This window comes from Hippoglossus hippoglossus, chromosome 1, assembly GCF_009819705.1.
Source record: "Hippoglossus hippoglossus isolate fHipHip1 chromosome 1, fHipHip1.pri, whole genome shotgun sequence".
In the NCBI taxonomy this organism is placed as follows: domain Eukaryota; kingdom Metazoa; phylum Chordata; class Actinopteri; order Pleuronectiformes; family Pleuronectidae; genus Hippoglossus; species Hippoglossus hippoglossus.
Window position 1 is genome coordinate 23633651 of NC_047151.1, and position 22353 is coordinate 23656003.

Genomic DNA, 22353 nt, shown 5'->3' on the forward strand with positions numbered 1-22353 from the left:
TGTGTTGATTATTGGTGTTGGGAGATTTCTCAGTTCTTGTATAGTCGTATTAATCATGGCTGACATTAACTTAAAACCATAGCCTGTATAAAGATGGATGACATGACTGCTCCACTAAAGTGAAGCCAAAACGTGGTGATCTTTGAACCCTGCCCCCTCCATGTTAGTGGAAGGGACATAAACCAAACTAAAGTCTCAGGTCAAATACATTTTTTCAAAGATTGTTTTTATCCTTTTAGATGGATCTGGTCAGTTATTTTTTCAGATATGATTAGTTATTTAATGCTGTAACAGCTGAGGCTGACTCATAGGTCGAGCGGGTGTATCAGAGGGGCCTTGCGTCGTCCATCTTAAGTCTGTTGCAAACCAACCGGTCCTGCTGAGCTTGATACTTATTACAACATTGTAATGTTAATATTGTACATACAGTGGACCTGCCTTGTTAATGTAACCCTTATGACCGTAACATTTTGAGAGCAGCAGATACGTACGAATGACCCACAGGGTAGTAGCTCCACTTCTAAAGAAGAAAGGCGTGATATTGAATCAGCATTAGAAAGACTCACACCATCATTTGAAGGTTCCAGTATTTTATTAATTAAAACTTATGACAGTAGTCAACGAATTAATTACAGGGAAAAATAACTCACTGGAGACTAAACATTGACAGAACAAAAACAGGGATAAAAGTAAAGTCTGAGCTCGTTAGGGAACAAGTGTTGAAGCTGGAGAAACGAGACCGGCTGCATCTGAACTCCCATCACACCCTAATCTCTTTATAACTAGAAATCAAGTGCAGAAACGACAACTGTACAAGAGTAAGGCGACACAAATAAAACATTTAAAAAAACTGAAATCGCAACTCATGTCAAACTGATCCCAGAAACCGAGGAGGAGACTTCAGATCAAACGGAGACTTAACCGTCAGAAATCAGCAGCTTAGAAACAAACCTAGTAACAGTAAATGACATAAAGCAACCATGAATAAAATGAGCTAAGTGTTGACGATGTTTAGGTTTATTTAGTGTGTGTGTGTGTGTGTGTGTGAGTGAGTCAGCTAACTTGTGACCAGTATTTAGAGCTGTTTCTCTTTTTTTTTAAACTAGCAGAATAAAGAATCAACAATCATAAAACCGGAACAGATTAATGGTGAAATCATAGTGTTGCTAAAAACAGTAGACTTTGAGACGTCGCCTTTGTGTTTCCTCACACACTCTCTGCATCGACAGTGTCTGAAAAAAAAGACGAAAAAGAGAACACAACATTTACTCAAGGAGCGGCAGGAACACCGTGTCAGCTCAGGCCCGTGTGGATGTAACCATGGCACCAAGATACGGTGGCTTGGCTTTTGTAAAAAAAAGTGTTTAGCAACAGCACAAACAAACTGTAATCCTGACCGACAGGGACTGTAAGCCATACCTGGTTTCTTCAGCGCCTGAGCGTTCCCCACCAGCACCGTCAGCGACTCCGTGTTCCTGCTGAGGATCTCCACAGACAGGTTGTTGTTCTGCTGCTCCTCCACGATCCTCTTCTGGAGCTCCTCCTAACATCACAGAAAACACACACACAACATCCTTTGGATTAAAGAAATGGTTTTTCATAGGGCTGTTAAAAAAGATGCACATTAATTACGTCCACCACTAAGGAGGTTTTACTTTCACCCCGGTCAGAAATACTCAAAAACTACAGAATGGATTTCTATGAAACTCGGTGGAAGGACGGGACGTGAGCCAAGAAAGAATCCATTCAATTTTGGCGAAGATCTCAACAAAGGGGTCGATCCAGGAATTGTTCTTTTGTCTCTCTTTAACATTGTGAGATTGTTTATTGACATTTTCATGGATCTTGATGAAATCTAGAAATACCTCACTGGGGTTACACGACAGAAACCAGTGCAGTTTCAGTCTGCAGACTTTTATCCAGAATCATGTGGTCACCGTGACCTTTGACCACTCAAACCTAATCCAGTAATCTTTGAGTCCGAGTGACAACTGTTCGAAATTTGAAGACATCAACTAAAGGCAGATAAGAGATATCGTACTCAAGAGGCCAGACACATGATTGGTGAGGTCACCGTGACCTTTGACCGTCCAAATCTAAGCAGTTCATTTGTGAGTCTAAGGGAACATTTGTGCCAAATTTGAAAGGATTCTCTCGAGACCTTAAAGTTTTTATGAAATCACAGCGACCTTGATTAAATTAAAATCATATGAGGCATAATTAGAGAGCTGATGCATCTTTATTGGATTTAAGGAGAGTGCTGAGCCTGATGCAGAGGTGTGGGTGTGTGTGGGTGTGTGTGTGTGTGTGTGTGTGTGTGTGTGTGTGTGTGTGTGTGTGTGTGTGTGTGTGTGTGTGTGTGTGTGTGTGTGTGTGTGTGTGTGTGTGTGTGTGTGTGTGTGTGTAGACGTTACACACCTCACACATCACTGAGAGCTGCATTGGTAAATCGTCCAGCTTGACAAAATCTTCCTCATCAGACTTCTGACTTGTGTTTCCTGACCCCATCTCCTGCATTGATAATAAAGAAATTAATACAGAACAACAAGAAGAAAAGAAGAGACTTTACTTTCAAACTATTTCAGTAACGATAGGACGACCACAAATATAAAATGGACTCACGTCTACGTTGACCATGACGGGGGAGTCAGAGTCGGGGCTGCTCGTAGTGGACGACTTCTTGGGGACATCCTGACCATCACAGACTGTGGTGTTTTCTTCTGAAGCAGCAGCTGCCTCCTCCTCCTCCTCCTCCTCTTCCTCCTCAGGACTCTGGCACTCCGCTGTGCTACATTCATCCACTGTGCAATTCATATTCTCAACTGTTTCATTAACTTCTGCAAGACAAAGATTTGGGATAAAAGGTATTAGGGGTAAACAACTGGTGGGAATTGGATTGACCCAGTTTCAAAGTTTACAAGTTGGAGATTTCCCTCTAAAAAAACATCCAGAGGGCCTCACCGTCATCGTTCTCTGAAGTCCACTGTCCAGGTTTCGTCTCCCGGGTTTCACCGGCCGTTGTCCCCTAGAACACGACACAGTTACACAGATCAGACTGAGACACTTTTTCTAATGTGCTTGTTTATGGAAAAACAAATGAACAGTGGCTCTCACCTCCTGCTCCACTTGTCCGTCAGCAGAAGCCTGCAGCGAGGTTTGGACATCAACAGGTCCGGCCTCGAACTCCTCCATTTCCTCCTCCTCGTTCTCATCCTCGCCGCTGCCGTAGTTTGTCAGAGCCTGAGTCTCTGCTTTGGAAAGACCTGCAAAAAAACAAAACAAAATGCACGACTGACATTTTTTCATTTATTCGATATTCAAAGTTTGATTTTGAAGAGAAAAGGTAGGAAAGAGAAATCCAGTAAGACACTGTTTCCTGTGTAATCTCAGGGGCTCTTGACATAAAGTAAACGTCTCTCACTGATTGACAGAGGGATTCCCTGTCCCGCTCCTTCATCTTCGTCTTCGGCCTCCGAGGCTTCACTGCTCCTGTTGTTCTTCATCCCTGTCTGCAGGTAAAACTGTGTAGAATCAATTTCCTGCTCGGCTTCATCCTGGTCCTGGAAGAAAAAAGAAAAAAAGAGAGATATTTCCACCACAGTTCACTGACGCATCACTTGTTACTGATAATGTCATTGTCAGAATTAAAGAGACTCACCTTGTCTTCATCTGAGTAGACAGGAGAAACTGATTTATCACCACCAGCTGCTGTATTTTCCTAATTCAGGGAATAATTTACAAGAGTCCAATTAGTTTCATTCAAAATTAGTTCGGTGTAAATTTTAATCATATTGTTAAAGAGTGGAAACAGACAAAACAAACAACTGACCTTGAGACGGTGCTTCTCTTTACTCGGCTGCTCCGTCCTCTTCTTATTTTTCTGTTTGGTTGCCGAGGCGACGACGCTGCCGTTGTCCAGATCCTGCATGAGCCTGAAGAAAGCCAGTTCGTTGAAGAGGATCTCAGAGATCTCCACCAGAAGGTCCTCTCCGCAGTCCTTCAGAGTGCGGCCCACGAACTTACTGAGAGAGTCCTGGTGCCGGAAACAAAATACAAGAACTGTCAGAAAGACGTCCTTCACACGCACGTCACAGGGGTTTGAGGAATGCGACGGCGGTTGTACCTGCAAGATTCCTCCCAGCTGTCTGTGGAAAAAGCGAACAAACTCCTTGCTTTCGTCGTTTTGCTGCGTGAGAGCAAGGACCATGCGCCGCACAGACGTCAACAGCTGCAGGGAACACACCTCGTCCATGTTCTCCTGGTTAAAGGAAACAGAAAGCAATATAAGAACTGTTCACATTCGCAGTATAAACTCATTATTGATATAAGATCAAATCTCCTACAAATCTATTTTTGAAAATGATCAAAATTCAATATTTAATCTGAGCCTTAAAGCAACACTGTGCAAAATAGCAGCTTCAAGATGAGTTTGATGTTTGACTAACAGTGAGAATGTTTCCTCTTTCATTCCCACACCTCATCCTGAACATTCTTGCTCTATGTGACTTTGGTGAGTGGGTACGATCTCCTGTGAGATGTGTAGAACTGACTGATCGTCTTTAATTGTGTTTATCTCCAATATTCAGTCAGGAATCTTTTAAAATATGAATAATTATAAAACAGAGTTTGGTGGCTTTGTTACAGCAGCAGCTCGTCTGTAAACGAGTAAACGTTACAAAGTGTTGCATTAAAAAATTAGTTAGGTATAAGAGATTCAGAGTTTCTCCCGCAGCTGCCTGTGTTGGTGACTCTACCTTAAGGAAGGGAATGACTTCTGTCATGATGGCTTTAATCTGACGATCCAATTGCTGCGTGTCGATCTGGGGACAGCGCATGTCACCAGCTGCTGCTCCTGCTCACACACAAAATGTCACCTTTAATAAGAATTTTCGAAATCAGCTAAATCAAAGAGCACAGTGTTCTACAGTCGCTACAGTTCTTTGCACATGTTGCAGGCGGGCAGGGGATCGGGTACCTTCCACGGGTCGAGCAGGGTTAGCAGAAGGATGTTCAGCATGTGAGACTTCAGAGCCACCTGCACCTGCAGCGCCGGGGTTAAATTCAGCTTTTAGCTTCATGCGCTCATACTCCCTAATCCTGGCCAGAGCTTTGTCTAAATGAATCACCGTGTTGCCTATCGGAGCAGCATAGAGAGGAAGGAGAGCAGGGAGAAACAGAAATGGGATATGAATATTTCAAAAATCAATGCAGCAAGAGGAGAGAGAAGACAGTGATGGCTATTAATGCACCTGCAGAACAACCAGGCTGACACTAGAGGATCAAACACAGTATCCCAGGCCTCGCTTGTTAATATGATACTGATATTCCGCAAATTTGAGAGTCTGCCATTCAGTCCTCTTCTGAAAGGATATATTCTTAAATTTGGCAGAGTAGAGTTGATCCTGTGTGTAAAAACTGATTGTTCACCCAGAGAAGCTCTGCTGGAAAAACTGGGAAGGGGGAACCTCAGTCAAAAGGCAATAGGCAAAGCAAATCAGCTCAACATGGAGATGTGGAAAGTCACAGATTCCTCAGCTTTGAACCCTCGCTTTCCAAAATCAGAAGCTTCACACATGCAGAACCATACCCAGGTCGTCACTGGCGAATGGTTCCAGGTTGGAGGAGGTTGACATGGTGCTGTCGTTGTCCACCGACTCTCCATCATCCCGCTTCTTCATCCTGTTCTGTGTGTTCACATTCTTCTCCACCACCTCCTGCAAAAGACAAGCGTTCTGTTCTGAGGTTGTTTTCAATATAAGACAATGGATGATTCACAGATCCACTTAATAATCAGCACCCTAAGAAGTCACAGTGTGTATGATAAACAACAGCCATGGTAGCGTCTCCTGCTGTTCTACAAATGTGGAGAATGAGACATTTCATCCGTGACTCCTGAACAAAGGCATTATTTAGACAGGAAAAAGGCCTGGCTTCCAATTAGCAGAACTCTGGGGACCTTGGCCCAGAACAAAGGATTCGTGTCTGATCTGGGAAACAGAGACATGGAGAGATGAGGGTCATTTTCTCTACAGACAGGCGTCTGAAGCTACGCTGTCAAGTTGAATTCAAAGACAATGAAAATGGGGTGAGGGAAAATTCAAATCAGAGAATTGAGAGAGACGTGGATGGACGACATGAGACGGGGCAGAGACAGATGAAAGGTGACAAGTCTGAGAGAGAGAGACTGATCAAAGATGTAAATGTAGAATGGATAGAAAGTTAAAAAAAGGGTAAGTGAAACAATAGATTGCAGAACAGGCTTCAGCTTAAACAGAAAATAAGAGAAAAGAGGAAACATGATGGAGGAATCTCATGCTGGGAGGCGATGACGCGTCTCTTACTGCATCACTGGTAGCCAGACTCTCACTGGGCGTCAGCTCGGAGTGGGAGCCTGCGGCCCACACCACAGGGCCGAGGGGGGGCAGCCGGTCTTCAGCTGCACTCTTCTCTGCCAGGTGCCGAGTCACTATATCCTGAGACAGACACAGACAGACGCTTGTAACCATGGACTGAAGTTAGCAGTGAAAGATCCGAGGCCAGGGTCAGATCCCATGTGATTCTAATATCAAAGTCAGATTATATCACACAAGCAAAAACACAGTTTGGATTAAATCAAATATTAAAAATAAAAGATAATCTTATCCAAACCACCTGTGCAGGATTTGGATTCTCTACATCTCCCTCAGATTCAAACTAGCATCTTACATTATTGCCAAAGCTAAATATAGCATTACTGAATTATTAGATTTACCAAGAAAACAGATATAATCTGATTTAAAAAGCACAATTCATTAGAAAACGTTTACATATAACGAAATGGCTGAACTAATTGGAAGGGAGTGCGTTTTATTTTTGTGATTCACTCATTTCCTCTTTATCTCAATGGTTTCAGACACGTTACCCAAAATAGTTCGAGGCCGCCAGCTTTACTCTACATTTGTCCTTAAATCCCAGTCTGCCATTTAAAAAAATACCCATTCTCCTAATTGTCTGTGGCCGTTGTCTCCTGAAGGTCTGTTCTGCACAGACAGCACAGACTGTCCAATATGACCAGAGGCTCACAATTATGATGGCAGCCCTAAGAGGAGAAATCTAAATCTTCTGCGTAACCACTGCCAGATATTCTGTCATAAAAAAACTCTTCTGACCTAGAATCTGATGAATAATTATCTTAAATGGCAAATCAAGGGATAAATCAGCTGGGATATTAGATTATATTATTATATTAGATAATTAGAACCCAGTATTAAGTATATATTCAGATTAGATTCAAAAAACTGTTTTTTTCTCCACACAGAGGAGCAGTAGGCAGATGCATGTGTCTCTGCTCACCTGGAGGGAGTAGAGCGCCCTCTGCCGTAAGTAGTCGGTGTTGAGCAGCTGCAGCTCATGAAAGAGCTCGATGAGGAAGTGGGGCCGGGACTCATTCTGGGAAATCAAGGTCGCCACCTCAGAGTAGATGGTTTCCCTCAGAGCCTCGAACAGAGAGAAGTCGCTGCTCGCATCTAGGTTCAAGAGGAATTAACGGTCATTTACAGAATCTCCCCCACGGGTGAAAACAGTCCTCGCACTTAGAAGCTTTAGTTTTAGATTTGCACGCATGTGATGTTTAGGTGACACAGAACTGAACAATGGTTGGATTTGCACTGTGACTTTACCTGGTGCTTCTGTGCATGCAATTCTGTTAGAGAGGAAGGGTGTCCTCCAAGCATAGGCTGTGAGTAAGATAAATTAAAAGTGACAAAGTAATTTGACCCAGAATTAAAATAAACATGTGACAAATGAGCACAGAAAATAAAAAATGATGTAAAATGACAAGATGAATTAATTACATTTAAAAAAACATTTTCATGTAAAATAAGCCAAATGTGGATATTAAAGAAAGATTTGACAGACAAATGAGTGCAGGTGCATAACATTCAGTAGGGATATTTCTATCCATACCAGAGGAGAGGTCATTTCTTTTATTCCCAGGCTTCGTCTTGCTGTTCAGTTTCTCTTGAGTCAGCTTGTCGAGCAAACTCTGATTCTGGTTCTTCTGACGAGTCGGGGCCGCCCTCTCCTGGATAAAGTCCACAGTGCTGCTGACGCTGTCGCTGTCACGGTCTGAGGAGCACACAACAAAATTAAACAAAACCACGAGTGAGAGCACATTGACACCTGCGTCGGCCATCACCAGGGTGACATCGCTAAAAACTCTCATCTTCTTTGGTTTGCCACCTCTTTCTCATCCTGAGATGTTTTTTGAGGTATTCGTTTAGTTTAGGTATTTTCTTTTGTTTTGCGTCTGTTCTGCGTTAGAAACATCATCACTTGAGGTGAAATCTCCAAACAGCTTTCACCAGGTGACTCTGTGATTTGCATTCTCACCTACAGCCCCGCCGGATAATTTCAATTCCATTCTCCTACCGTCGCTGTTCTTCTTGTGCCCTTTGTTCCACCTGCGACGACTCTTGGAGTTGGGAGTCTTGCTTCGGGAGGCCAGGTTGGCTTGTGCCGATGCCTTACGCCCAGCCTTGAAAGTCTTGGTTATAGTGGTGGGGTCAAAAGGATCGGGCATGCTGGAGAAGCTCTCCAGTGATGCCTGGTCAAAGTCTTGTGGTCTGGAGAGGAGGTTCCCAAAAGTGGGAGAGGAGGGGGGCGACTCTTGGGGTCGATTCTTAGACGGGTGAGGCTGGACGGTGTTGTTTGCGTAGGAGGTGTTGAGCCAGCCAGAAGCTCTAAAAGATGGAGATCATGGAGAAAAATAAATATTCAGACCACAATTTTAGATAATTAAATTAAAAAAATGTCTTTTAAGGCAAAGTATGGCGGACATACCCTCTTTCTGGTGTCTTGTTAAGAGGAGAGCGCTGCAGCGGAGGAGGGAAACTCATGTACTCTGTTTTGATTGAAGTGTTGGGGTCTAATTGCTGCTTCTGGTGGTCGGACGCAGCGTGACCTGCTGCATCCTGAGGGAACTCAGCCATGGGAGCTGGGAACAGTGGATACAAGTTGAAGCCTGTAAAGTGAATGAAAAAAATACTTTAAAATATATTCATGACTTCCAATTCAAATGCACCTTTTAAAATGCTCTGACTTATACTGTATTTTTGAGTAGCTAAGAGGGTTATTGGAACTCTACACTACATCCAATCCAAAAACCATCTATGGCTGGTCTGTCAAAAAAGCATTTGTTTTAGAATGAAATGCGTGTGCCATACTGGGAGGGAACAGGGATAAGGCAGCTGTAGACATGTTGTTGGTATTAGGATGCAGGGCAGAGGAGAAGGGGAAGACGCCAGGAGATGCCGAGGGAGCAGAGCTGGATTCCTGGGATGAACTCTGCTTCTGTGTCTGCCAACCTGCTGTTGAAGAGGAAGGCTGCTGCTGCTGCTGCTGCTGTTGTTGTTGTTGTTGTTGCTGCTGCTGCTGTTGTTGTTGTTGCTGCTGCTGCTGGCGAAGGAGGTCGTTCAGGACCTGCTTTAGTCTGGAGGAGAAGTTTGACATTGAAAAAGATGTACCACTTGTTACAAATAAAGTGGTGTGTGTATGTAGGCTATTGCTTTCACCTTTGTATGTTGTTTTGCTGCCAAGCCAGCTGTGTGTAGCACTGGTTGAGCTGGTGCATGACCAGGTGGACCTGTGGCGATGGCAGGTTGTTTGGCAACGCGCTGTACTGACTCGTCAGCAGGGTTTGCAACATGTAGGACAGGGTCTGTGGAGAGAGAAAAACACAAAAGGTTAATTACTTTTTGTTTTATTTTGGAAGAGAAAGAAAATCCACTGAAACTTCCAACTAAGAAGAAATGCAGGCTTGTGTCCATTAACCATTCATTGACTGGGTGTGTATGGACTTGTTCAGTGCACCAACCTGCTGGTCCTGCAGGAGAGTCTGACACATGCCGGTGCTGAAATCCAGCTGTCGCTGCAGCTGGCTGATCTGATCCTGCCAGGGACACGAGCCTTCAGCAAAGGACAGCTCTGAAGCCCAGCGGAGGTTTTCCTGCCGCCGTGCACCTCCATGTTGGTTTGCAGACTGGTTCAAACTCCTTGACGGCTGCGGCTGCTGCTGCTGCTGCTGCTGCTTGACCTTCGTCTTGTTGTGAAGATTTCCACCACACTCACCTGAGAAAGCTGGTGGAGGCTTTAGGTTACTGGAGACACAGAAAAGCAAGCACCTGGTTTTAAAATACATATTACAGATATCAGAACTGGAAAGTGACATCATTCATCACTGGCTCCAGTGTATCTCACCTTCCTTGATTATTCCTGTTACTGTATGAACACTGGTTCCTGCTCGAAAGGTAGATGTGGATGTCGTCATCAGAGGTGCTGTCTGCACATGCTTCCTGCTCGTCTTCCTCCTCTGCACCTATCTCCGTGTGATATTCATCATCATCATCATCGTCGTCGTCATCATCATCATCATCATCATCACCATCGAGGTGGCACGGAGAGGAACCCCAGGTTGCCATTGTCCTAATGACACATCAACAAAATGGTACAAAATTTAGCCGTTTGTGGACGACTGATAAGTTCAAATTCCTATATCAGTTAAATAAAATGATGAGTGAGAAGTGCTCTACAAAAAGAAAGAAATACCAATACTGAAATAAAGCTAACAACTCATAGCTTGGACATTTATGAGACGAGCCCCTGGAACAATATGCCTCATACCTTTCATCCCTGCTGACAGTTTGCGAGGGCGTAGCAAGGCTGTCTTGGTCGTCAGTCCGGCGAGGAGAATCCCCGACGCCACTACGCCTCTGGTGTTCAGCCATCAAGGACTCTAAGTGCTTCCTGCGCTGGCGGAGTTCTTCCCGCAGGATCTGATGGCGTCGCATCTCTGACCAAAGCTGCTGGCGAGGCAAGAACAAAGGGGAGTGAATTCTGAACATGCAGATCCCATTTTGACCATTGACTCGTGGTCGAGGGTGTTACCTCATTGTCAGTGACTGAAGATGTAGCTGCTTCTGGAGCAGTGGGTTTGAGGACACCCGAGTTGGTTTTTAGTCCGGATGATGAAGAAGTCTGGATAGTGGCCGGAGTGGAAACTGCAACTGGGACCTTCTTCAGCAAACCCTGCTGACTCACCGTGCTGGACACAGATGACTAGAAGGATAGGGATATTTACAGTATAAATAACAAATACATAACCCACAGGTTTAAACAACAGGTTTACACAGAGTTGCCAGATTATTAAGTACACTTAGCTCAAACTACTGCAGTCCAATAATCGTATAATGAATCCAAAGATTAAGTCCAAACTGAGGTGTTGATTTTATTTCATGATTATTTCAGAACCTGCAGTGGGGTCTGCCATAACTGCTTCAAATGAGGTGGACGATTCAAAAACATGTTTCAAATCTAATATCAGTTCTACTTCCTGATCCCACCTATTCTGAAATCCTAGTTGAGTCTCATGGAGTATGACAGGAAACCTGTGTGTGAAATACCTGGAGGTCGGGACAAGCCCACTGGAGGTCGTGGATCTTGCCTTGAATTTCAGTGAGTCTCTGACGCTCCTCGTGGAGCTGCTTCAACTCGTGTTTCTGCTGAAGCAGCTTCTCCTCATACAACTTCTCCCTGCGTCCAGAGTAGTTTTAAATGCAATGAGAATTAACCAACTTTAAAAACACAATGACAAGAAATAAACAGAATACACTGAAAATAATGTTTTTGGAACAAGTGTCAAACAGGCTTTTTCAGATCTTTCATAAGCTGTACCTGGCCTTGCTGGAGAGAGTCAGGTCTCTGGAATTCTGTTTGGATCCAGATCCCAGTGGTCTCGCTGCAGTAGCTCTGGTATTATTCGGCTGTTGGTGTAAAACCTCATCCTCGTTAGCTGTTGTAGCATCTGTGTCATCACTCTGATGGAGGCAAAAACACACACTTTAAATACGGGTTTGCAAATCTATTTGTCCTCTATTGAACATTAATGCAGCATCTGTGTGATGGTATAAACAGGAGTCAACAAAGTCAGGAATGTTCACATCCTACACTTTATACTACCACTTTATACACTACGCTTTACCTTGACAATTTAGAAAACCCACAACCACACTACAGGGACAGGATACAGTACATTAGTCTCACCTGAACCATGGCAACCAGTTCCTGCAGCTGCCGGAGTTTCTGCTTCGCCGTCTGACGATGGACCTTCTGGGAAAATCCTCCATTGTTCCCCAGGCTGCTCCTCCGACTGGACCCCGATGCTTCGCTGTCCGGAGCCACAGCCTGTGCCCCGGTGTCTTGATCGAGACTTTCCTCGTCTTCAACCTCGTGGTTCACCTGATTATAAGGAGTGTCCCTGTTGTACTGGCACTCTAAATAGGAGCAAAGTAACAGAAATGTTTAGATTCGGTTGGTCTGTAAAGTCATGTCATGTAAAAACGTGTTGCTTGTTCCCTTTAAACGTTAAATTCAGGGTTTGTTTTCATGCAAACACTCATGTGTATATTTAAACACACACCAGATGTGAAAGTAGTCAGTGTGTCCATGTGAGTACCTATGGCTGAGGGAAGTTTGAAGCTGCGGAGGTTGGCTGCCGACCGGTTGTTGATCTCACACTCAGTGTTGAGTCTGCCGTCCCGGTTGTTGGTACCACTGCTCCTGACACTGCGCCCGTTGCTCAGGCTGTTCAGGTCTGTCCAGTTCCCTCTGCGCTGCGGGTTTCTAAAGATCACATGCAGCATCTTTTACGGTTACATGCCAGTAGTGGAATCATGCACATCAGATTGTAATCCGAGTTTGTTGATAACTTTTTCTCCTCTGACATTTAAACTGATTCATATATTTACACACTCACCTGATATTAGTCACAGGCTGGCGGTTCTCCTGCTCAGAGTCAAACATGCCTTCAAATAGGGAACCGTCGTCCGTTTCATCTTCCTCATCTTCCTCATCATCATCCTCTTTCACATTCTCATTGACCGCATCCACCATCATATCAGATGTCTGCTCGTAGTATTGAACTAACTCCCGCAGCTCATTCAAACGCTTGTGGACCTCCTTCAGCTTCCTGTGGGGGGTGGAAAATTGGAACCCAAAATATGTGAATGAAATTAATGTATAAACATTTCAGATTTTGTGAAGCAAACCCGAGCAATGTCTCTATTAACAGGGGGCACAATGTAACACAATGTAGGTTTTGTTGCTACCAGGTTACAGGTGCAGCACCCTGTGTTACACACCAGGCAACCTACAACACAATGCTGCTAATACACAACATTCCAATTAAACTGCTAGAAGCTGGGAGTAGTTTTGAGCGTACCTGAGCTTGTCTGTGGAGTTGGCGCTGTCCTGGTGTTGTGCGAGGGAAGGATGAAAGGAAGTGGAAGCCGAGGCCCCATTAGTGCACAGAGCAGCTGCACCATCTGAAGATCCTCCAATACTCAGGCTGAACTGTGCCGACAGGCCACGACCTGCAGGGAGCCACGTGATGCTCATCAACAATTTACAGGAAGAGATGTTACAGAATGTTCTAATAAGCAATATTCTTACTTGAGTTATTGTTGAGAGTCTGGTCTCTCAGTGAATGCAGCTCCTGCAGGATCTTGTCCATAGTTTGCTTTTTGTCGTGGAGTTCTTGGAGCTTGGTGAGTTTGGCAGTGGCAGCTGTTGCTCCAGTGTCGAGTCCAGTGTGTGGGCCGGAGGCCGAGTGGAGCAGTGGCCTGTGTTGAGGTGGGCCGACAGCCTGGGGAGCCCTGGACCAGCACAGCTCCCTGGAGAGGGAAAGACTCTGCGCCTGGCGACGGTTGTCTGGCACCGCTTTAGTCTACAGGACACAGATAATGAAAGTCTTAAACTATAACTTCCTTATTAAATTCAACAGTTACGTTATATTTTTTGATAAAATAAAGATTGTGAAAGCACCAACAAGACTTGTCAGAGGGAAGAGACGGACTGTGGCTGTTCATGCCAACCTTATAAACAAGGGTCTTTACAAAATTGTACGAAATGCATTTCTTTTTTAAACTGCAGCACATTACTGTATGAAATATTTCATAAATGACATAATGGTATTATTCATGGAGGATATGGCCGCCCAGCTGTGTCTACTATACCTGAGAGTCATGTAGCTGGTTGTGGAACCTCTGGATCAAATCGTTTAATTCATCATTCAGTTCTGATGTGATGCTCAGGCCGGATACACTGCCTGTGGTTTCTGTGACAACTAGTGACAAGAACAAAAAGTACAAAAGGAATCAAACACAGAAAAGCATAATTAAACACACAGTCAAGTTCAGACGTATTTAAATAGTTACAATATTTGTTCTATAGGCTTTGAAACTTTTGAAATAAAATAATGGATGCTTGATTAAAGTTCCAGGTCTCAGCTTTAATTTGAATAGATTTATATCAATATAGAAAGACCTGTGTGAGAGATTTTGGCCTTTAAACACGTAGCGGCTAAATGATAGGATTTCAAAAGTAACTGGACACTTGGCTACTGCAGGTTTCTTGGGCAGTTTTCTGTTGTTTTAATGTTAGTCCATAGATGTGCCTCAGAGTTGAGAGCTGCCATTTACACTGAGACAGAGATGTCTGTCAAAATGAGGAATGATTGTTTTGCCAAACTAATGAGGGTACACTCCTGAGAAATGCATGAAAATGGCAAACAGCTGTTAGACAAAGGAACATCTTGTGGATGAGCAGCTGTGTGGTGAAGAGAAACTCCTTTATCACACAATATGAAAAGAATGCTCTCCCGGATGTTGGCGTAAACAGAATGCGCTGTTGTCACCGATCAAGAGAAGGCCTCATGACCGTAGCCGCAGAGGACCCACCACAAGGCACAAGTCCTCAGTTAACCTCAAAAACAGAGAGGCCAGGCTGCAGCTCTGTGGACCGATGAAACAAAAATCCACCTCATGGAAAGAGGAAATTGTGAAGAATTGGACATGTACGGCTGCCCAAAGGACAAGGACACTTCTATTTATTGATGACTAATAACAAAATCTGTGATGTGAAACTACTTTATCACAGAACTTTACTTTTAAATAGGTTTTGCATGTTATAAATGTGCCTTTGTGTCAGAGCACAGATGGACATAAAAACTTTCCTGGATTTATTCTTAGGATTTCACTGATGATCAAAGCAACATTTTGAGCATTTTGAGATGATGGAGGTGCTATAAAATTTACATTTTGGGTTATTATATCATATATATGTTAAAAGGATTCCAGTTACTGATGCATTCCCACCTGCAATAAAGGTAGTGTGTATTTTGTTTGGGTGTGAATGATCTTCCTCAACGCAACACATAACATTAGCCTGTGACCAAGTCAGTGACTATGTTAGTTAGTGTGTATCTCACCAGTGTCTTCAATCACAGCCAGTGCCTGCTCTGCGCTGTGCTGCATGGCCATCAGAGCTTCCTGGCGGCCCTGCAGGGCCCTGAGCTGCTCCTGCTGCTCCAGCATCTTCTTCAGCAGCTCGTGTTGCTTACGCAGATTCTCCAACTCCTCCTTCTGGTCAGCACGCACAACTTCTGACCTACCGCCCTACGAAAATGTACACCCACACACCATTAAAACACTGAGTCTACCAAAACCCGCAAGAGCCACACTGCAGAAATGGTAGAAGAGAATAGTCAGGTATTGACAAAGCAAATAAGCAGAGAACACGTGCAGTGAAAAGGGCAAAGCAGGGACATGGTGCTTTGGTTCCATTTCCTCATGTCAGAATTTAAAGACAACATGGAATTACAATCGTAATAATACTGGCAACAGAGCATTAACATCAGTCCATAACAAATATACACACCATAGCATTTGAGGCATCGGAAGAGCGAACCTCAATGTTAAGAGAAGTGCTCTCTACCAGGGAACCTGAGCCCACTGCAGAATCCAGGGTCCCTACGTCGTCCTCTTCATTCTCCCGTGCCTAAAGACAAAGAACAGCCTCACTCAAACAAAGCTACACAGGCACGTATACAACAAAATATGTCTGCCTAGTATAGAGATGGAGAAGAGCCAGTGAATTTTAGTCTTACAATTGTGGTAAAAATTACTATATATGTATATTTCAGATAAATGCTTAACTCCAGTTACAGTGATCATAAAAAGATATCCCACAGCAAAACAAGGTGCTATGCTACGTCCCAAATCTATCATCCCATGAAACATGACTCCCCTGCTGGACTGTTTCAGGCCACAGAGAAAGACAGTCATTAAAAATACATGTGTGGCAGGCTGCCTGGAAACGAAGAATAACAGGTTGCACTTGAGCTATTAGTTAGATAATAAACATAGTTTGCACATGACACAGCACATTTAGCCAAATTTAAATAGTTTTGTCTGATAGTCAGTAGTAAGGCACAAAAGTAGATTCTCTAAAGGAAACCAGCTTTTAAGTTGATAAGCTTACCAGCATTTTCTGCAGGAACCGTAAATAAGACTTCTCCTGCTCCTTGAGGTGGTCGATGAGGTGAGAGAGACGCTCCACGTTGGCCGGCACATCATTCTTCTCCACCAGGTCGTCCCGCATGGAGCTGGCCTTGCTGATGTACTCCCGGATCTGGATCAGCTTGCTCACCACCTGAGACCATGCAAAGAAAGGTGGGCGGTGTATGGGTGTGGGTTTCAGAGGAGCACATGAAGAGAGGACAAAGACGGACGTGAGGGAAAGTGAGCGAGCATCTGTAGCGACGGCTCAGACTCGGCTAAACAAGGGCACAGAGGGGGTTGGGCGCAAAACTCACTGGGCACCGAGGGTGGCATATTTATAAATTGCCCTAAATACAGCCAAGTTTCAGCTGCACCAGCTCTCGCTCACATTTATCCTAGTTCTGGTTTCACAGTAGAAGTCTGAGAGCAGTGATACACAGGCTTACACCATATGTACATGCAAAAATGTATTAATTTCAATTACAAATCACTAATATTTTGTACAAAATTACAGGGGGTTCATCAATGTCAGTTACCTACTGCACTTCATTAACAGTCAGACTAGCCCACTATGTATATTTTCTGATGTTGCACATCTCCAGACCCCCTGAACTAGCCAGCTCTTTCTCAGGAACTATTAAAGCTTTATATAGCTAATATCTATATGTATTGTCTGTTATGTGTGAGTGCACATGTGGATTGCTACTAATTGTGTTGTACTTTGCTGTGCAATTAAAACTAAAGGAATCTATCTGTAAAATGCAGCAAGATTAATCTCTTAAAAAGTAAATGAGATTATTTTACTTATTCAGTCAAATATCTCAGCATCTGCTTGATGGACTGGCGACAACTTTGGTCAACAATTGTGCATTTTGAAGACAAACATAGTTCCACGGAATCCTCAGACAACAAGACATTAAAACCAAGCTTTAGAAACCACAGCACACAATATTACCTGGCTGCTGTCTACTTGTGGCTCCCCTCTCCCATATGCTATGTGCACCAAGGGCCCTCTCTCGGCACCACCGAGGCTGAGCCTGGGAGTTTCCTTGGTAGGAATCACAGGGGTTAACGTATCCCTGAGTCCTGGGCTCTGCTTCTTGGTTTCCTTGCTGATGGCTGGAGTGGCTGGGGCGGAGGAGGAGGGAGGCAGCAGCTCCTTGCTCTTGTTAGTGTTGACATGCAGAGGTAGGAAGTTGTAGGGCTTCTTGTTCTCTCCAGCTAACTGCCGCTGGTTGTTGGCAGCTGTGACACGCCCCTGGGAGTCACTGCCGATGCTCCTCTGAGTAAGAATAGAAGATGATTCAGACAAATCACAACTCTCAATTCTGCTCATGTTTGTTCTTTTAAAAACCTCAGATACTGTGATTGTTCCTGTAATTGTTATGGTTTTTCTACGGTTGTTTTTCTGTACCAGAACTCTACAATTTATTTAAGTGATGCATTTTAATAGATTTTAAGCCAAAATGAGAAAGATTGAATACTGTTTGTTGAAGGTCCGGTGTGTGGGATTTAGTGGCATCTAGTGGTGAAGTTGTATATTGCAACAAACTGTTCACTGTACACCTCATCTACTTCCAAGCCTGAAGGAGAACTACAGTGGCCTTGAAGTGTGCTACAAACAATATTGTTTTGTTTTCCATCTAAACATATGCAGGTAAACATTAAATAACTAGTCCAGTAAAAATAATGAAAAGACAATGAACTGATTGAAAAAGTCCTCTGACTCCAGCTTTGTCCATCAAGGAGGAAGCTTAAATATTCTTCAATAGATTCACTGTGTTGTTCTCCCCTCAGCAAAGTTTGCATATCCTTCCATTCTTGCACTGCTCTGTCCGCTCTGTCTGCTATTCTTCAACTGCTGGGACAGAACAAGGTCAAATACACAACTCTGTACTAAACTATGAAAAACATTCTGATATCACTTCCTCCACTGGCTGCTGGAGGATCACAGCAGTGCATTGGCATTTATTTGCTGAAAAATGACTACAATTATATTTAGTAGTGTAATAAGATTTTTAGCGATCTGCAGACGGTAGGAATGAGCGTTGTGTTATACACTATCGCTTGTGGAGTGCAGGTGTGTTCGTCTACACTTGCTGGTACATTAATACAGTTTAAATCAGGACGTGCTCATTAAAATGTTGCCCTACAGTGTTTTAGTCGAAAAACTACACCGATTTAATTTCTAATTATACACCCAACAAGATCACACATTTTTATTTGTGTTGTGTTACTGCACTGACTGTCAACAGTCAACAGCAGCAAATGAGCCAGTCATCATGAGTCATGAGGACACAGATGACGATAGAAGATAAAGCTACATGTAAGTTCCTCAAGCATATGTGTGTCAAATAAAAATCTCTTTCTGTATCCTGGGACATAAAATGACCACAATGAACTAAACAAAGTACTTCTAATGGGATACGTCAGATGTTTACCTCATCCAGGTCTGTGAAATTGATCCGCTGACGCAGCTTGTCTAGCTCAGCTTGGTCCGGGACAGACATCTGGGTAGTGTATTTGATGTGTGGGAAAGAATGAGGAGTGCGGGCTCTCCTGCGACCGGCCCCGGGGGTGGACTCGGGTGAAATATCATTAGTCAGCCGGCTCTCCACCACTGTAGCCGACAGCTTCTTCTTGTTCTTCTCTGAGGAGCGGTTGGCTTTCTTCTGCTGCACACCCCAGTCCTGAACAACAACAAAAAAAAAAATGCATAGTTTATTATAATTTGTGTTTACTTTAATTGGGACAAAATGTGTTTACTGTTCTTTTCAGACATATTGTGGCATCAATAAGCTATGACAGCCACAGCTCCAGTAGTAATGGCTTTGTAATAAAAGCTAAAAGTGTTGAGGAGTCCCAACCGTGTGAAAGTTTGTAAAAACTGCCATTTGTTAATAGTTTCTACGAAGGTCTATCAGGTCCTCACCATGTTGTTGAGTCTGTCTTCCAGACTGCCATTGGTTACCGTCCAGTTGTGTAGCTCTTCTGAACTGTCATCGAAAGGGGCGCCTCCGGTTGCCATGACACACAGTTACTGCTGGGAATTCACAACAAAAAAAGCACAGTGGTCAACTAACACAGAAAGGACAGAACACACGACAACTTTTACAAGTGCGCATTAAAAAACACTAGACAAAAGAAGGACGTTGTGTGAGTGCACATGCGGACTGTTACTAATTTGTGTTGTACTTTGTTGTGCAATGACAATAAAGGAACCTGTCCGTCTGCTTCGCAAGATAGTTCTTGTTTGCTGAGGCAATTAAAAAACATTTTACAACCCGACACCCAACCTGGGATTAATCCATTAATCTGCAATGCATTTACTCTCCAACACTACTCTCTCCTTATACCTCATCTTGCTCTCCTCTTACGGATCTGATTTCACTTGTGATGCAGATTCTTGTCTTTTTTGTGTTGTTCTAGAACACAAAATCAAGCAGCAGTCCATCAAGCATCTGCTTGATGGACTGGTGCAAACTTTGGTCAACAATTTGAGACAAACAGCTCAGACTGCAGCTCAGGAAACTGTTTGGACCACTCAAGCTGGAAATAAAGAAACAATGAGAGGGAAACACTTCACTGTCACTGAAACAAGCAACATTAAATAAGGTTTGTCTCATCTTGACGCAGTTACGTTTTCATATACTGCAGTTTGAGCTAATGCAATCACTTCAGATCAGGTTTAAAGTGCTCGTGAAAGCATAATTTCTTACCGACAGCCAACGTTGACACTGCAGAGAAACAACCTCTCACTCACGTTGATCGTGTAACTCACTAGTTTCCCTGTGAGCTGATCGTCAGCAGGCGTTACGGTTGTGTTGCTGTTGTGTGTGTGTGTGTGTGTGTGTGTGTGTGTGTGTGTGTGTGTGTGTGTATGTGTGTATGTGTGTGTGTGTGGCCCGCTGAGGTTCCCGGGTGAGAACACAAACAATGACCCGTTCCCTCCACCACGCAGCGGGGTTATTTACCCCTGTAACAGACGCAGGCTAACCGCTAGCTTACCTGTCAGGGGGTGCAGCCGCAAGCTGGGGTCAACCCGCGGTTACTAGTGAAGTTGTATCTTCGGGAAAACTTTAAACTGGCTTAGCAACTCCATCCAGAGCCTAACCCGGGTCACACAATCGCCATGGCAACACGGGCTAACCCCACCCCCGATGAGCTAGTCCACTGGTTAACGCCACTGTGATCATCAACCGATTAACCCCCCCCGCGACAACAATATCGATCAACGCAACTAATCAATGTCAACAACCTTCATGCTAACGAGTCGCCAAAGTTGCGGAGCCTGTTTGCGTAGCCGGGGCTAACGCTACTTAGCTCGCTAACAGCCGCTCGGTGCTAACTTTAAACGTGACGGTAAAAAGTTGACGCAAACCCCAGCATCTCGGCTAATTTACCGCGGCTCCGATTAGCGCGGCGATCGCGCCAAAGCTGCGAGGGACCAACTATCCGTGACTAAGCAGCGTTAGCATCGCGTAGCTAACGACAAACGCAGCAGGTTGATGAAAATACAGCCTTTTAGTGGCGTTATTACAAAAAAATAAAAACGCGCTAGCTAAGTTAGCTTGGTTTAAGTCAGAAAAGGGGGGTCGGTGTTACCATTCAGAGGAAGGGGAGCAAACACCGTCGGCTAGCGGGTCACAAACAGCGGTCGAGGCTTCACAAATTCCCGCAGAGTCAGGTTGGAGACATCGGATAAATAAAAAACGTCCGATCGGTCCCCAAAGGAGAGACAGCGAGCTCGAGTCGTGGCAGCGGCAGCTCGCAAGAGGCACTTCCGGTGGCAGCAGAAACTGCCACTGATTTGTAAAGGCAGCTGTCAGTTGCCACAGCTGTCTGGGGGGCAACTACCTCTGTTTGTGACTTATTCCCTGAGGTGTATATGTAGTTTATGAATCTTTATCCGCGTGTTGCTGTCCTGAGCACCGAGAATAATTGATTTGTATTTCTAGAAAATGTCTTTCCTTCACTTGTCTTGAGTGTAGCAGCTTTAGGTCTTGCGATAGAGACAATTTCAAAGGTGTGTTAGCCTATAGTGTTTTATACTACAAATACAAAGTCAGTTGTACTTTTCCGATCCACAGAACAGTCTCGGGGGAAATCATGTCAAGACTGCCAATGTGATGTAACCAGTTTCTGATGCCAATGGGAATTCTGTGTAATGACCTTTATCCAGACATCATTTTTAATATCAGTACATTTCCCTTCATTTTAACAGGATAAGCCAACCTGTATCAATATGGCTGTCCATGGAGTAAATACTGAAGACATGAGAATAAAACCTGGTTAAAAAGTAGTAGGTCAGCAGCTGCTTGTTGTGTACAGCTTCGTTTGTCATTTGTCTAGTACATGCACTGATGCTTTTACACCATAGAGGTTTATAACTCATAAAAATGTTTTGAAGTAGTAACAATAAGTCTATTTGAAATGTCCTTACGGATGTTAGTGTATTTAAACTAAGAGTCCTTGGAGAATGCCTATGAGATCCCGTCATGAGAAAAACATTTGGGCCAAAGTCAACTTCTGAGAGTAAATCAAACTGTAAATGTATGTATATATGCAATTGGAAAGTAACACTTTGTGAGTCTCTCTTTGCTGTCTTGTAACACAGAAACACTGAATACATTTATTCAGCCTAGAGAGAATAAATACAAATGGACAGTGTGCCTGGTCCTACCGTTAGTAAAAACTTTGTTCCTTCGTGGTATTTTAAGATGAAGGAAATCCTTTATTAGTTATTTCGTCTTCTTTGGTTGCAGTTGCCGTCAATACATTGCTACATGAGCAGTGGCAACTCTGTGCACTACTATTATTATTAACCCTATTATGGAGTTATTCAGTGACAACCGCCCCCTAACACTCAACGGCAGCTGCCTTTGAGCAGTGTGGCACCAACTGCAGCTGCCTGGAAGTTTCTGTTGACACCGGAAGTGCCTCTGCGACCTGCCGCGGACACGATTTGCCCAAAATGCAA

General features: G+C 43.9%; 1 protein-coding gene across 14 annotated transcripts; it reads right to left on the reverse strand.

Moving 5' to 3' along the window:
• Positions 1–1100: 1100 nt before the first annotated feature.
• Positions 1101–21146, reverse strand: pcm1 (pericentriolar material 1). 14 transcript variants are annotated; one of them, XM_034599274.1, is made up of 40 exons: positions 20979–21144; positions 19306–19416; positions 18815–19063; positions 17329–17655; positions 16354–16524; positions 15751–15870; positions 15302–15488; positions 14049–14158; positions 13486–13759; positions 13256–13406; positions 12791–13003; positions 12491–12657; positions 12079–12308; positions 11710–11852; positions 11439–11568; positions 10924–11094; positions 10660–10841; positions 10237–10461; positions 9854–10136; positions 9552–9697; positions 9204–9469; positions 8821–9001; positions 8410–8720; positions 7945–8106; positions 7659–7715; positions 7333–7505; positions 6342–6473; positions 5588–5714; positions 4976–5134; positions 4755–4855; positions 4124–4258; positions 3830–4033; positions 3659–3718; positions 3446–3560; positions 3115–3263; positions 2962–3025; positions 2623–2837; positions 2419–2511; positions 1420–1543; positions 1101–1232 (listed from the first exon to the last, which is right to left on the reverse strand). In XM_034599274.1, exons 2-40 carry the CDS (start codon positions 19399–19401, stop codon positions 1207–1209), a joined length of 6429 nt encoding a protein of 2142 aa, XP_034455165.1. In that variant the 5' UTR covers positions 19402–19416; positions 20979–21144; the 3' UTR covers positions 1101–1206. The 14 variants fall into 14 exon arrangements, with proteins under 14 accessions (XP_034455165.1, XP_034455120.1, XP_034455156.1 ...); XM_034599229.1 differs by having other exon boundaries at positions 3422–3560; positions 19306–19413; positions 20979–21143; XM_034599265.1 differs by having other exon boundaries at positions 3422–3560; positions 4755–4852; positions 10660–10838; positions 20979–21143.
• Positions 21147–22353: the final 1207 nt, after the last annotated feature.